The sequence below is a fragment of the Dipodomys spectabilis genome, unplaced genomic scaffold, assembly GCF_019054845.1.
Source record: "Dipodomys spectabilis isolate Male_0828 unplaced genomic scaffold, ASM1905484v1 ptg000671l, whole genome shotgun sequence".
In the NCBI taxonomy this organism is placed as follows: domain Eukaryota; kingdom Metazoa; phylum Chordata; class Mammalia; order Rodentia; family Heteromyidae; genus Dipodomys; species Dipodomys spectabilis.
The window spans coordinates 181,414-195,991 of NW_024871348.1; the positions used below are offsets into that span (position 1 = coordinate 181,414).

Genomic DNA, 14,578 nt, shown 5'->3' on the forward strand with positions numbered 1-14,578 from the left:
TGTCTCAAAAAGTAAAAAGGAATAATTCAGGAGAGCCAGGTATTAGCTACCCAGATGGAGGCTGAGATCTGAGGATCATGGTTTGAAGCCAGCCCCAGCAGGAAAGTATGTGACTCTAATCTCCAATTAAACACAAAAAGCTGGAAGTAGAGCTGCGGCTCAAGTGTTAGAGCACTAAGCTTGAGCAAAAAGAAGCTCATGGACTATACCCAGGCCCAGAGTTCAAGCCCCAGGATGGCACAAAAAACCAAACCAAACCAAAAAAATTTAATCAGGTTCAGCAAATCTTAGTAATTTGTTTTAGCTTAGCTTAACAGAATCAGACTTTCACTCATTTGAGGTGATAGTCCTGGAGTAGCCATTTAACCTTGGGCAGAAGAATATGGACAGAAGCATGTCTTCATCTTATGTCCATAGCTCTATAATTTAATATGCTTCCAAGTTGAACTAAATTAGAAATGTAGCCAGATGGCATTTCTACTGCTTATTTTTAGAAGCACTTAATGTTTTTTGTGTGTGTCCTATCAAAACTACCTGGAAGTCAACCCTTGTGTCTTCCTTATAGAGTATACCAAGATGTCTGATAATTTAGAGAGGTGTTTCCATCGAGCAATGATGAAACATTTTCCTAGTGAAGACGGAGACACCGATGAGGAATTTTGGATCCGAGAGGATGAGAAACGAGAGAAAAGACGAAGTCGTGCTGGGCGGAGTAGTGGTGGCCACGTTTGGACACGCTCAAGGGACTCTGAGGGGCCTGGCAGGAAGCAGCCGCCCGTGGAGAATGGAGGAAAGTCACTGCCACCGGCTCGCCGCAGCGTCTCCTCTGGGGACAGTCAGAGCAGCCGTTCTGCACAGCCTCCTCGAGAGGTGGGGACTTCCAACGGCCAGGGCTTTCCCCGCCCCTTGCATTGCGGTGGACTGCCCAGCCAGGAGCCCCTTTTCAACCAGACGGTAAGAAAAAGCTGTTCCTTTTCAAGATAGGTGTGTGAGTGCTTTCCTTTCTGCCAGTCATCCTTAACCTCTTTTTATTAGCCATTTGGGGTTAATAAAAGGCACGTGTCTTTTGCTCAGGTGCCTTTAGATATAGGCACATTGGTGACATGTGTATAACTCAGCTACTTGGGAGTTCAGGAGTTTGAGACCACTCTAGACAACATCAAGAAACTTCTCTCAAAAAGGAAAGATAAAGAAATGTTCCTCTTTTAATGTCAAAAGCCCATGTATACTGCAGTACCTAAGCTACCCAGAGTATCTGAGACTTTACAAAATTTCATAATCAGGTACATTTGGAGCAGACAGGATGCCCACAAAGGTATTGTGGAGAGCAAATTTGTAAAAAGATGGAGAAAGACTGTTTTTGGTTTTTTTTTTTTGGTTTTGTTTTGTTTTTTTGGTTGGTTGTGGGGCTTGAACTCTGGGTTGGGTGCTGTCCCTGAGCTGTTCAGCTCAGGTGCACTCTACCGCTTAAGCCACAACCCCACTTCTGGTTTTCCAGTGGTTTATTGGAGATAAGAGTCTCACAAGGGGCTGGGAAGGTGGCTCAGTGGTAGAGCGCTTGCCTTGCATGCATGAGGCCCTGGGTTCAATTCCTCAACACCATATAAGCAAAAAGAAAAAAGCTGGAAGTGGCGCTGTGGCTGAAGTGGTAGAGCGCTAACCTTGAGCTGAAGAGCTGAGGGACAGAGCCCAGGCCCAGAGTTTAGGCCCCACGACCGGACCCCCTCCTCCCCCCCCCCCCCCCCCCCCCCAAAGGAAAAAAAAAAGAGTCTCACGAACTTTCCTGCCTGGTCTGGCTTTGAACCACGATCCTCAGATCTCAGCCTCCTGAGTAGCTAGGATTACAGGCATGACCCACCAGCACCTGGTAAAAGACTGGTTTTTGTTTGTTTTTGTGCTGGTCCTGGGGTTTGAACCCAGGGCCTGGGTACTGTCCCTGCGCTTTTTCACTCAAAGCTTGTGCTCTGACACTTGAGCCACAACTCCACTTCTGACCTTTTGCTGGTTAATTGGAGTTAAGAATCTCATGGCCTGGGGCTGGGAAGGTGATTCAGTGGTAGAGCCCTTGCCTTGTATGCATGAGGCCCTGGGTTCGATTCCTCAGCACCACATAAGCAGAAAAAAAAAGCTGGAAGTGGCTCTGTGGCTCAAGTGGTATAGAGTGCTAGCCTTGAGTTGAAGAGCTGAGGGACAGCACCCAGGCCCAGAGTTCAGGCCCCACAACTGTACCCCCCCAAAAAAAGAATCTCATGGCCTTTCCTGCCCAGGCTGGCTTTGAACTACAGTCATCAGATCTCAGCCTCCCTGTGTAGCTAGGATTACAGGTGTGACTACCAGGGCCCAGCAGGAGCACATTTTTATGTTTTTGTTTTTGTTTATTTTTGGGCCCGGTCGTGGGGCCTGAACTCTGGGCTTGGGCGCTGTCCCTCAGCTCTTCAGCTCAAGGCTAGCGCTCTACCACTTGAGCCACAGCGCCACTTTCGGCTTTTTTCTTTTTGCTTATGTGGTGCTGAGGAATCGAACCCAGGGCCTCATGCATGCAAGGCAAGCGCTCTACCACTGAGCCACCTGCCCAGCCCCAGGAGCACATTTTTAATAGTCTTCAAGACACCCTAGCCTCTCCTGATAGCTGTATCTTTTATTTTTCTTGTTTTATTTGCCTCGTAGAGGCCAGCAGTACCAGGGTTACTTGGCCCTCTTCAAGGATCAGATCCCACCAACTTGTATGGCTCCTCTAGAGTCCTAGAAGTCCCCCCAGGAGGCCCCTTGCAGCAGCAGCCCCCCTTTGCCATGCAGGTAATCAACTTCGTAGACAGCAGAGCTGGGAAGGGTCAGAAGTGAGGCCTCCTCCTACATTGAGTTTAACTCATTGTCTTCTGTCCTGAAGAGTGTCCCAGTGGGTGAAGCGTGTCCACCGTGTTCTGTGATTGTTACCTGTGTTTTCTTGTCTTTTGTTCCCAGCCTCCAGTTGGAGGAAACAGCAGCCACCGGGGCCCTCGGCTTAGAGCTCCTGAGGAGACGCACGTGTGTGGTGGGCTGACACACCTTTCCCACGCAGGGCCCCAGCCCCACGCCTTGCCGCTCGGGCAGATGAGTTGCCCCGGTCAGGATGGAAGCGTGTATAGCCCAGGCCCATTCCAAGCAGGATTCGTTCCCCCCAGGCACGGTGGAGCTCCTCCAGCACGACACCCAGACTTCCCCGAAAGCTCCGAATTTCCTCCAAGCCACATGTTTCGATCCTACAAATACCTGAATCGAGTGCGCTCAGCTGTCTGGAATGGAAACCACGGTGCTACAAACCCAGGACCTCTGGGGCCAGATGAGAGGCCCCACGTGGGGCTCGGGCCCCCTCACCAGCCACACACCCTTGGCCACATGATGGATGTCCGGGGGATGAGACCGTCTGTTGCCCCAAACCAGTGGACTAAACAATCAAACTTCCTACCTCATGGAGTTCCTTCCTCAGGGTACATGCGACCCCACTGTGAGTCTGCAGGACGCCGGTCACAGCCACCTGCGGCCTCCACGCCCAGCCCTCTGTTCGGAGGGCCTTCCCAAGCCCTCCGAGGGGTGCCAGGCGGGGACTCCATGATGGACAGCCCCGAGATGCTCGCCATGCAGCAGCTCTCCTCTCGCGTCTGTGCCCCAGGTGTGCCTTACCACCCCCATCCGAACCCCCCGTCCCCGCTACCCAGCCCGTTCCCACAGGCGGCTCCGTCAGCAGCAGTGAGGGTGTCAGTCCCCACGCCCGCCTTGGTCAACCCCGAGAGGACACAGGATGTCAGTGAAACACAGGAGTCTGAGAAGGATGGAGGTAATCTACCTTGCTTCTCTTTCCTGATCCTTCACTGTTCACACAGAGTGTGGTTCTCCTGCACTCGCCCAAAGTACGCCCATTGGGCCAGTTGAAGTACTTAGTGTAAACTCCTATACTGCTGTACCACAGGGCACTTAGAGTGTGTGACATTCTTTTTGTGATTATCATATTGATTATCATCAATATCCCTGTTTTTTTTACAGATGGGAAATCCAAGGCACAGAACGATTTGCCCTTTGGGTAGAGAGTAGCCAAACAGACTAGGTCCAATTATTCTTGACCACAGTGTTCCCTCGCTGCCGTTTGCAGGTGGATGGTGGGTCAGGTGGAGACGGCTCCACCTCACTGCTTGAGCTCAGACTGCCCCCAGCCCACCTATTTCTGACTGTTCCTCGCAGGTCTTCTGCCCCACTCCCACACACCTGCACATAAGCGTGAAGAGTTAGCAAATGTGAGGAAAGCTCGGAGCAGTTTCTTAGCAGAACCAGAGGAGAAGTGTGGATTTTCTTCAGTATATGACTGGAGAATGGAGACACTTTTACTTTTTTTTTTAAATTTAGGTAGTTGTATAAAGGACACTTTTATAAAAGATGTTAAAGGTTTTTTTGTTTTTGTTGTGTTGGTGGTCTTGGGGCTTGAACTCTGGGCCTGGGCACTGTTCCTGGGCTCTTTTTGCTCAAGACTAATTGTTCTACCACTTTGAGCCACAGATCTACTTCTGGTTTTTGTAGTGATTAATTGAGACAAGAGTCTCACAGATTCTCCCTGCCTGGTCTGGTTTTGAACTGTGATCCTCAGATCTTGAGTAGCTTGGATTACAGGCGTGAGCCACTGGTGCCTGGCTTCATTATGAATCTTAAATCTTGTCCTCAGTCTGTTACCAGACTCAGATTTTGATCACACTTGGACAAGCCCTGTCCTCCTAGAAACATAAGTGCGTGTACGTGTGTATATAGGTAGGTTAGAGAGGTGTCATCCATATTATAATGTGTATATTTGCATATAGTATTTGGTATTATAGTATATTGTATATAATGTAGATATTTCATTCATATTAATGAATTGACGTAGTGAAGCCCTGGAGGTGTAAACTGTAATTATTCAGTGTATTAAATTGTTGTATAGTTGGGAGTTTGGTGGTACACACCTATGTTTTCTGAACTTGGAAAACAGGTAAACAAAAGATCTATAACCTGGCCGGGCTCCGGTGGCTCATGCCTGTAATCCTAGCTACTCAGGAGGCTGAGATCTGAGGATCACGGTTCAAAGCCAGCCCAGCCAGAAAAGTTTGTGTGACTCTTATCTCCAACTAACCACTAGAAAACTGGAAGTAGTGCTGTGGCTCAAGCGGTGGAGCTTCTCCTTGAGCTGAAGAGCTCAGGGACAGCGCCCAGGCCCAGAGTTCAAGCCCCACTACCGACCAAAAAAAAAAAAGATCTATAACCTGATAAAGATGCCTTTGAGGGTCTGGGAAGGTGACCCAGGGGTAGAGTGGTTGCCTTGCATGCATGAGGCCCTGGGTTCCATTCCTCAGCACCACATAAGCAGAAAAAGCCGGAGGTGGCGCTGTGGCTCAAGTGGTAGAGTGTTACCCGTGAGCTGAAAAGCTGAGGAGCAGCGCCCAGGCCCAGAGTTCAGGACCCATGACCAACCAAAAAAAAAAAAAAAAAAGATGCCTTTGAGTTTTTGTTGCAGCTGGTTTTGTGTGTGTGTGTGTGTGTGTGTGTGTGTTGTATGTTGTATGTGTGAGTTGGGGGTTTGAACTGGGGCCTGAGTGCTATCCCTGAACCCTCTTGCTTATGGCTAGTGCTCAACCAGTGTGAGCTACAGCTCTACTTCTGGTTTTCTGGCAGTTAATTGGAAGTAAGAGTCTCATAGACTTTCCTGCCTGGGCTGGCTTTGAACCATGATCCTCAGATCTTAGCCTCTTGAGTAGATAGGATTATAGGAGTGAGCCACTTGTGCCCAGTTTTATTATATATATTATGTATTTTGAGACTTCCAAACAAGAGTGTTGCTCAGTACTAAAGTGTATGCTTAGTCTCATAAGGTTCTGGATTCCATCCCAAAGCCCCTCAATAAAAGGCCCATAATAAGTGTGTTCATTCACGGGTAGTGATTCGGTCTGCATTTTCCAAGTACTGAGAACACTTGCTGAAAGCGGGAGCCCCGCCCCCTGCTAGGGAGCCTCTGTTCTGAAGGGATGGAGTACTTCAGTGCTTCAAGCTTTCTTATAGGGGCAGCAATGCTGATGACAGCCGCAGTCTCCTGCTGTGTTTCATGTGCATCCACCTAGAGCCCATGAGCTCTGATCGTCTCTCAGTCTCTTTCTAACCTGACCAGCTGCACAGGGGGGAGGCCTTAGGGGATAGCGTTAGAGGTGCTAGGTTCCACCTCTAGTTCCACAAAAGAGAGCATGCAAGCCCTGACATTTGGGCTCCTCGGGATCCTCAGCCCCTATTATTTCACTCTTTTTTTTTTTGTCATTCTTTGCAGAGTCCTTGCCCGGGCTTGAAGAGAAATCAGTCGGCATTAGTGCTTCAGAGAGGGTCTACCTCAAACAGCTACCTCAGGCTACACCTCCCCTGCAAGCTGACTGCACCAAGCAGAGCCCGGCGCAAGAGAGAGAATCGGAGGGCCCACAGCTCAAAGGCGACTCCTCAGAAGCTGACAACACCTGCAAAACAGCAAAGGGCAAGAACGCCTGGCCTGTGGATAACAGCTACTGTAGCCCAGCTGCCCAGGGCTGTGTGAGAGACCTCTCTGTGGTGTCAGACAGAGGGGCTCTACCTGAAAACGGGGCCACTGGTGAGGCTTCCCCTTGCGGCTCAGACGGAAGGGGCCTCAGTGGCACTGGTTCAGAAAAGCCCCTGTGCCCCAGAGGCAAAACAGCACAGGAGACCTTGCCGTGCACAGGGCAGAGCACAGTAACACCGTCCTGTGCAGACTCCGGTTTAATGCCAGGCTCTGTGAGCCAGTTTTCCCCCTTGTACATGCCTGGCCTAGAATACGCGAATCCAGCTCCTCATTATCACGTCGGCCCAGGCCTGCAGGGTTTGGGCCCCGTGATGGGGGGGAAACCTTCGGTGTCACATCCTCAGCCTTTCCCCCCCAGAGCCTTTCAGTCCGCCAGCCCCCATCCTGGCGTCTTTCCCAGGTTCCGCCCCCACCAGGGAATGAGGTATTCTTACCAGCCACCACCTCAGCCTTCCTATCATCACTACCAGCGAACTCCTTACTACCCATGTCCACAGGGCTTTTCTGACTGGCAGAGACCACTCCATCCCCAGGGAAGCCCAAACGGACCCTCAGCAAGTCACCCTCTGCCCCCGCGGCAGAGTGCTATGGCCGATCTGCAGGGCTGTGAGACGCTGAATACTGCCTTATCTTCTCCAACTCAGATAGATGCTGTGGCTGCTAAAGTTGTCCCAGCCGATGGGCCAAATTCTGGTCCTGAGGAAGAAAAGCTAGATGAGTCTGTGGAGAGGCCTGAAAGTCCCAAAGAGTTTTTAGATCTAGACAACCACAATGCAGCTACCAAGCGACAGAGTGCGCTCTCATCCAGTGACTATCTCTATGGAACTACCCCACCTCTGAGTTCGGGGATGGGTTTTGGTGCCCCTGTCTTCCCACCTCATGGTATGATGCTACAAACTGGGCCTCCGTACACGCCTCCGCGGTCAGCCAGTCATTTCCAATCCAGGGTGTACTCCTCCCCTGCAGCCGCGCATCCACCTCGCCATGCAGCGGCTGCCCAGCCCAACGGCCTCTCTCAGGAGGGCCCTCTCTATCACTGTCAGGAAGAGGGCCGGGGCCACTTCCAGGCTGTGATGATGGAGCAGATGGGCGCCGGAAGCGGGATGAGGGGGTCTTTCCAAGAAGTGTGCAGACCATCCGGGTAAGAGACGTAGTAGTTCATAGTTCAATCGCTTGTTTTCTTATCTCTCAAGACATAACACATGTTAAGTTTGAAAAGAAAAAAAGGAAGATTTAAAGCTCTAGTGGTTCGGGACTGAGAAACACATGTGAACCGTTCGTGGCGTCTCATTTTGCTCTTGTGACCGTTTTTCCCCCTTTGTGAAAATGAGTTGGCATTGTCACTTCGTGTTCTGTTTTGAGACAGTATTATTTCACTCTGTAGCTTGGACTGGCAGGAACTTGCTCCCTGTAGCCTCTACTTTGTCCAAGGGGTAGGACTTGAGGTGTGTGCTGTCGTGTCCCATTTCATACTTTTCATATTGGCTTGACGCATCTGTATCTCCTTGCCTTTTGTTGCTTTTCCTCGGCCAGGGCCCATTCAGATATTACAACATAATTGAAAGGCCACACAAAGCAGCAGATCGCCTCAGGCACCCATGTCCTAAAGGATTTCGAGGCTGACAAACCACAAGTTCTGTACCCATGTGCCTAAACCATTGGAAATTAAGTTTCAGCATTCAGATCCTTCCCACAGCCAAGTACCTCAGCACTCCTCTCCTAAAAGTGAGGAACGCCCTGCAGCGTAGTCTCAATACTGTGCCACCCAAGGGAAAGAACCCCCAATACAAAACCCTTCCTGCCTTTCTCTTATCCTTAAAAGTCTTTCAGAACTAACCTTTTCCTATTTGTTTCTGACCTAAAATCTGTTCAAGGCTCAGAGTTGACTTGTATTTAGTCTCTTTTCAGAAGAATCATTCTATCTTTATTTTGCTTTTTGTGTGTGTGGGGGGGGGAGGGGTCCTGTTGTGGGTCTTGTACTCTGGTCCTGGGCATTGTCCCTGTGGTCTTTGGTTCAAATAGCGCTCTACCACTTGAGCCAGAGCACCACTTCCGGTTTCCTGGTGGTTCATTGGAGATCTCAGCCTCCTGAGTAGCTAGGATTACAGGCATGAGCCACTGCCACCACCCAGATTCTAGCTCTGTCTCTAGAAGGCTCACACTATCATTTGGTCCCAGGATTGATGATTCCAAGTTGAATCACCCAGATAGTTCAGGCAGCAGCAGCAGCATGATGAAAATGTTTTCTTTGGGAACTACTAATCTTCACTAATTCTTCACTGTTCCCTCTTTATGGCTGTAGTATATACATGCCTCCGGTCCCGTCACAGTCCTCATTCTCAAAGACCCCAGCACCAGCAGCACCACCAGAACAGTTGTCATCGCATAAGCCCCCATCGCTTCCGCTGGGTCAAGTAAGAATTGGTGTTCATTACTCCTCCAGGTCTGGGACATAAATACAGACTACCTATTCCTTCCTCACAGTGCTTGGCCCTGAGGTTTTCTGACTTTGGAATGCTGGTTGGTCACACCAGTCTGAATAAGCTTGGAATGTTTCACAGTGAAAAACTTGAGTGTTGGTATTCAAAACGTTTGGGTCCAAAACATCTTAGGCTGTGGTAGATTACTTGCCTAACATGCCTTAGGTTTTACCTCTAGCGCAAGACTGATGTACTTGTGCATGATCTCATTGCTATTCTGAGAACAAGTTGTATAGGAGTAGTAGGGGTTTGGTTTGTTTGGTCTTTTGCTGTGCTGAGATCAAACCTAAGGCCTTTGAATTCTAGGCAAGTAGTATACTACTAAGCAACACTCTGTTGGTTGGGGTCTTGGGGGGTAAACTCAGGGCCTGGGTGCTGTCCCCTTTCACTCAGGATTAATGTTCTACCACTTTGAGCCACAGCTACACTTCCAGTTTTCTGGTGGTTCATTGGAGATAAGAGTCTCACGGACTTTCCTGCCTGGGGTTGGCTTTGAACCACAATCCTCAGATCTTAGCCTCCTAAGCTAGGATTACAGGCGTGAGCCACGAGTACTGGGAAACAATATTAATTTTAAGGTATCCTGTTAATACAGGAACTTTTTCTAAAGAGTTTTCCCTGTATTTAGGCAACAGGGTAGAACAGGATAGTCAGCCCTGTGCTCCTAGCCCAAGCCCAAGCAGAGTCTTGAAGGGCCTTCTGATATTACATGCTCCCCCCCCCCCCCCACTAGTCTTTTTGGCAACCACCTAATTATAAGAATTTATGCAAACCCCTTTTTTTGCTCATTTCTTTTGCCATAGTCCCTTACCTGTCTTAGCCTACTCTTTGTGGGAGAGACTAAAATGACAATAGCTATTACTTATTTTCTATTTGTATTTTATTGGGGGGGATTCAGTCTTGAGGCTTCACTGGGCCTGGGCGCTGTCCCTGTGCTCTTCAGCTCAAGGCCAGGACTCTACCACTTGAGCCACAGCGCCACTTCTGGTTTTCTGGTGGTTTATTGGAGCTAAGAGCCTCAAGGACTTCCCTGCCTGTGCTGGCTTTGAACCGTGATCCTCAGATCTCAGCCTCCTGAGTAGCTAGGATGACAAGTGTGAGCCACCAGCACCCCGCTGACAATAGCTGTCTTTGAATTCTGCTACTTCTCTGCCATGTGCTGGGGGGGGGAGGGTCCCACACACTGTTCACTCTCCCATTCACTCTCATCCTTGATACCATAAAGAAGCTGTCAGCAGCGACTGTATTTCCCAGCACGCAAGAAGTCTGCAGTGACTGAGCAGTGGGCGGGGTCTGAATCAGGGCCCAGCACTTGCAGGACACCTCTGGGAGTGACATTGTTTTTTAGCAATGTGAAATCCTTTGTTTGTGTGTTTTAAAATATTTTCATTCTGTTTGTTTCTCTCAGAGCTAGTCCAAGGAGAACATAGCCCCCGATGAAACAAAGCTGCGCATGAAGACTGAGCATGGAGGATCTGGGGAGTGACCCTCGCCCATCTCTGCCCGCCGCCCTGCTATCAGCAGCTGGAGCCTTCGACAGGCCCTCTAGATGACTGGCTTGCAGCGGTCCCGGGTTGCCACCTCAGCCCGAGTTCCTGCTGACTTCTCCAAGTCCTGAGACTCGGTCAGGGAAACGCGATTTAAACTTGAGCGGGGCTCTTGGAGTGGTGCTTTTAAACTTTATGAACAGCTCAACTCAGGAATATATTTTGGGAAGGGACTACTTGTAGTATTAATGTTTTTGGAGCTGGGTCCAGTTTACAGAATTTTCATGTTGCCTTTTAAAATACTTTTTGTTGGTGGTGAATGTATTGTACATAAAGTGGGAAGGATGGGTGGGCGTGTGAAGGAGACAGGAGTCCCGATCGCGGCGGGCACACAGCACTGCCGTGGTCTCTCTGTCTGTTTACAGTCACGTCACACACGAAATGCTTTGGGGAACTTGGGGAGAGGGGAGGGGAAGTTTCATCTTGTTACACATCACAGCCTCTGTTTCCTTAGTGACCGGCCTGTCCAGCCTTGGACAGAGAAAGCTCTCCCTTGAGTCCGGTGTACTCCTCATCAGAGTTCACTCCTCATCAGAGGCATTGGGACCTTCAGCCCCAAAGGCAGGTGCTGGCGCCCAGATGACCTAAGTCCTGGACTTGTGAAAGTGGTATTCCATCCTGATTTTTCAGATACTGTGAACTGGTGTCAGGAATTGGACTGACGGCAGTGTGTCACTTACTAGAGGCCTCTTGGGGGTGCTGTAGAAGGGGTCACACAGAGCTTTCTAGCACAAACCACATTTGGTGAACACGACTACTCAGGTTTGTATGTGTTAGTCTCAGTAAAGAAATTGCACAGGTTTGAATAAAAAAAGTGTATCCTATAGATATACAGTTTGAACTGAAGAATATTTCAGTATATAGTTTTTATTCAGTTAAGTGAATCATAGTATAATCAGCTATGGTGATTTAAATTAGCTGTCAAATATAAATTATTAGGAAGCATTTTGTCATATCTGATAGGAAACAATTTTACAGTATTAAATTGTTTATTATGGATTTACAAGTTAATTACACTGGATCCTCCCTGTTTAGCATTCTGTGTTTTATTTTAGCTAAGATGCCACCCAAGTTTGGGCCCATCTTTAAACTTTTAAATATCCCACAAGGAGAGACAGGAAATAGCCTGAAATTCCAGTTTAGTAAGGAATAGCATTTTTTTGGAAGCATGCTTTTGGGGTTAGTAGAAGTCTTCATAAAACGTGCATCTTTAGTTTCTTACACACTTAGCTGTGCGCAGGATTGGTAGAACCCTTCCCTCCAGTTCCAGTTTCCTCAATAAATGGGGAACTGATAAGCTAGGTGTGGTGGTTCGTGTCTGTAATCCCAGCAAGTGGGAGGCTGACGCAGGAGGATCGTGAGTTCAAGGCCAGCCTGGGTTAGGTACATGGTGAGGCCTTATCTTTCTTTGTTTGTTTTTTAACTTGAGAACTGTTGTTTACAATCCGCTAAATATGCGATCAGAAGGAAAGGAGCTAGACTGGTAGCATCCAGGCTCTAGAAGTGAATAGACGCAGCATCCACACTTCTTGAAAATTCATCCCAGGAAGTGAACGCTTGCTAATGTAATGTGGTGAGATGGAGAGGGAGGAACACAGATGGCCTCTGAGGTATGTAGCATATGAGCGGTTTTCTGTAACAGACTTCATGTTACATTTGTTACACCTGTGAGTCAGTTGAGTTGTGAGGCTGAGTTCTCAGGTAGGTGGACGGATCAGTTTGCCCTCAGGCTGGCCTGTGCTGGGATGGACAGAGCAGCTACTCCAGTTTGTGCAGGGCGCAGAAAGCATCTGTGTAATCCTGAGCCTGAGCCCAGTCGTCCTGCCACAGACGGGGCTTTGTCCATAGCGCTAAAGCTGTAGGTACACTGTATACACACCACATTAGTTGCCGCTTCCCCCTCGCTCCCGGAGTGCTCTTTCCCCGTGCTCTGCTCAGAGATGCTGTGATGAACAAGTTACTTCCTCCTGTGTCCCCGGACCCCCCTCCCCTCCCCCAGTTTACAGGCAACTGAGAACATGCTGCGAGTAGTAGGTATCTGCAACACTATGAGCAGGAACAGCACAGTGGCCTCGGATGCATCCTGTTTGCGCACTTGGTGGCCGTCATCCCTGTCTGGGCATGTCTCCCGCTTGTAGTGGTCTTTGGAGAGTAGGATCAGCTGACAGTTGCCGGGAGCCTCTGAGAGTCCCACATTCAGTCACCCCCCAGACAGGACCCCTCATTTTACCTTTCTCCTCCTCCGGCTTTTCTCTTTCCAAGTGCACTAAGCAGATGTGAGAATAGTGGGCAAAGCATCTTCCAAAGGACATGTACCCTACACCAGGCCACCTGCTGTGGTCCCTGGGGATCCTTGGAAGCACTGTCATTGCTGTTTACCACTCAGGATGAATAACTTAGAAACTGGTTCCTCAAACAAAGCCACGGAGAAACAAATATCCAGAAACAAGTCGAGCCTTCCAGGTTTCTGCCCCTTGTCAGTCGGTTCATTTAAAAAGTAGCAGGAAGTTTTGGCCACGATTTGTTGTGACAGATGAATATGGAGAAGGATATGCAAGATTCTTTGATTATTAGTTTCTGTTTCTCTCTCCCCTGCCGCTCCCACTCCCTCCCCCCAGCTACTAGGATTTTAAATTCAGGGCTGCGCACATCCTCTCCCGTCCCTGCCCCCTAGCCGGTCTGATCGTTAAAGCTGCTCCATCTCCTGCGTCGGGCTGGTTTGGTTTTGTGGTAGTGCCGCCGAGTCTGTTTAGCCACCTTGTAGTGTCGCGTGGCATGCGTCAGGCTGTCCCCTCAGAAGGCAGATTCCTGCTGGCTTTTATGAAACTGTTGGTGGACTTTCTGCTCTGTGCTGCCCATCTTAGTCATGGTCAGTTCACTCTAGCCTTCCTGTGGAATTCTCTCCTGACCTTTATAGTTACCTAAGGGTAAGCTAAATGCTGCCACAAATACAGCACCCTGGTGCTGGCGTCCCCATGGTCAGCACGGAGAAGCCTTGAAGTCATCCCGCTTGGCCGGGCTCTCTCTCTCCCCTCACTTCTCCTCCCCCATCTTTCTTATCCATGAGTGGCACACATCTCTTAAAAACGAATGTGAAACTCCACCCAGAGTCTTAATCCAGAGTTCCAAGAGCAGGGTATGATGACCTTAGTCACCGCTGGCATTTACCTATGTCTGCCCCTTTATCCGCTTGTTCCGGTCCTCATGGAGACCCGCTGTGGACGAGTTGCCACCGCTTACTGCTGGAGGTTTCTGGAATGTAGTCTCTCAGCAGATAGCATTTTGGACAAAACTTGTAGTGAGGACAGTGGCATTTGTGCCAGCAGGCAATTGTCATTTCTAGTCCCATGTCACTGGTCACCAGGAATGTGGCCGAGCTGCGCTAGGTGAGAAGATAACCAGGGTAGATGTTTTTGTCCAGTGGCTTCAGATCTCCCTCAAAGCTTTAGCATCGGAGCTTTGCCTTTCCACTGGGAAGATGCAGTTAGAGTCTTCTTTGCTTATGTCCCAGCTCTCAGAGAAACAGGACACAAGCTTTGTCTGCAGCCCTCTCCGCTAGCTAAGCACACGTCTTCCCTGGCTTGGGTTCGGCACCTCTTGTTGTTCGTTCTGACTTAACTCTTTAGTAGTAGACATGCCTGAAAACCAGCTGTTTGCCCTGGGGGCGGGGTGGGTGGGGTGGAGGGGTGGGAGGGAACAGGTCGCCCCGCATCAGGTGCCTTGCTCACCTACCTTTTCCCTGCTCCACCTGCAGCGCACACACAGGGTCCGTGTACACTCCTGCTGTAGAAGTGAATGCCCTGGTGAATTTTCTGGCCAGTACTGGAAAGGGGAATGCTATTTATTTTTTTATTTGTGTATATTTTGTCGTGGTCTGCTGATTCCCTGTTTCACTGAGAGCGACACTTACCTCAATAGTTAGTTCAATATTGTGTGTTGGATAATTTTTTAAAAGAACTTTTTAAAAAGCGTTTTGA

At 49.3% G+C, this 14,578-nt stretch overlaps 1 protein-coding gene across 2 annotated transcripts in view; it reads left to right on the forward strand.

Annotated features, from left to right (window-relative positions):
• Positions 1-14,256, forward strand: part of LOC122101668 (cat eye syndrome critical region protein 2) — an 80,233-nt gene extending 65,977 nt beyond the window's left edge. For both annotated transcript variants that reach the window (XM_042672141.1, XM_042672142.1), the window contains 6 exons: positions 566-954; positions 2,668-2,796; positions 2,962-3,814; positions 6,314-7,715; positions 8,877-8,988; positions 10,463-14,256. In XM_042672141.1, the coding sequence (XP_042528075.1) occupies positions 566-954; positions 2,668-2,796; positions 2,962-3,814; positions 6,314-7,715; positions 8,877-8,988; positions 10,463-10,468 (2,891 nt within the window). In that variant the 3' untranslated portion in view covers positions 10,469-14,256. The remainder of the gene's footprint in view (positions 1-565; positions 955-2,667; positions 2,797-2,961; positions 3,815-6,313; positions 7,716-8,876; positions 8,989-10,462) is intronic.
• The last annotated feature ends 322 nt before the right edge of the window (positions 14,257-14,578 follow it).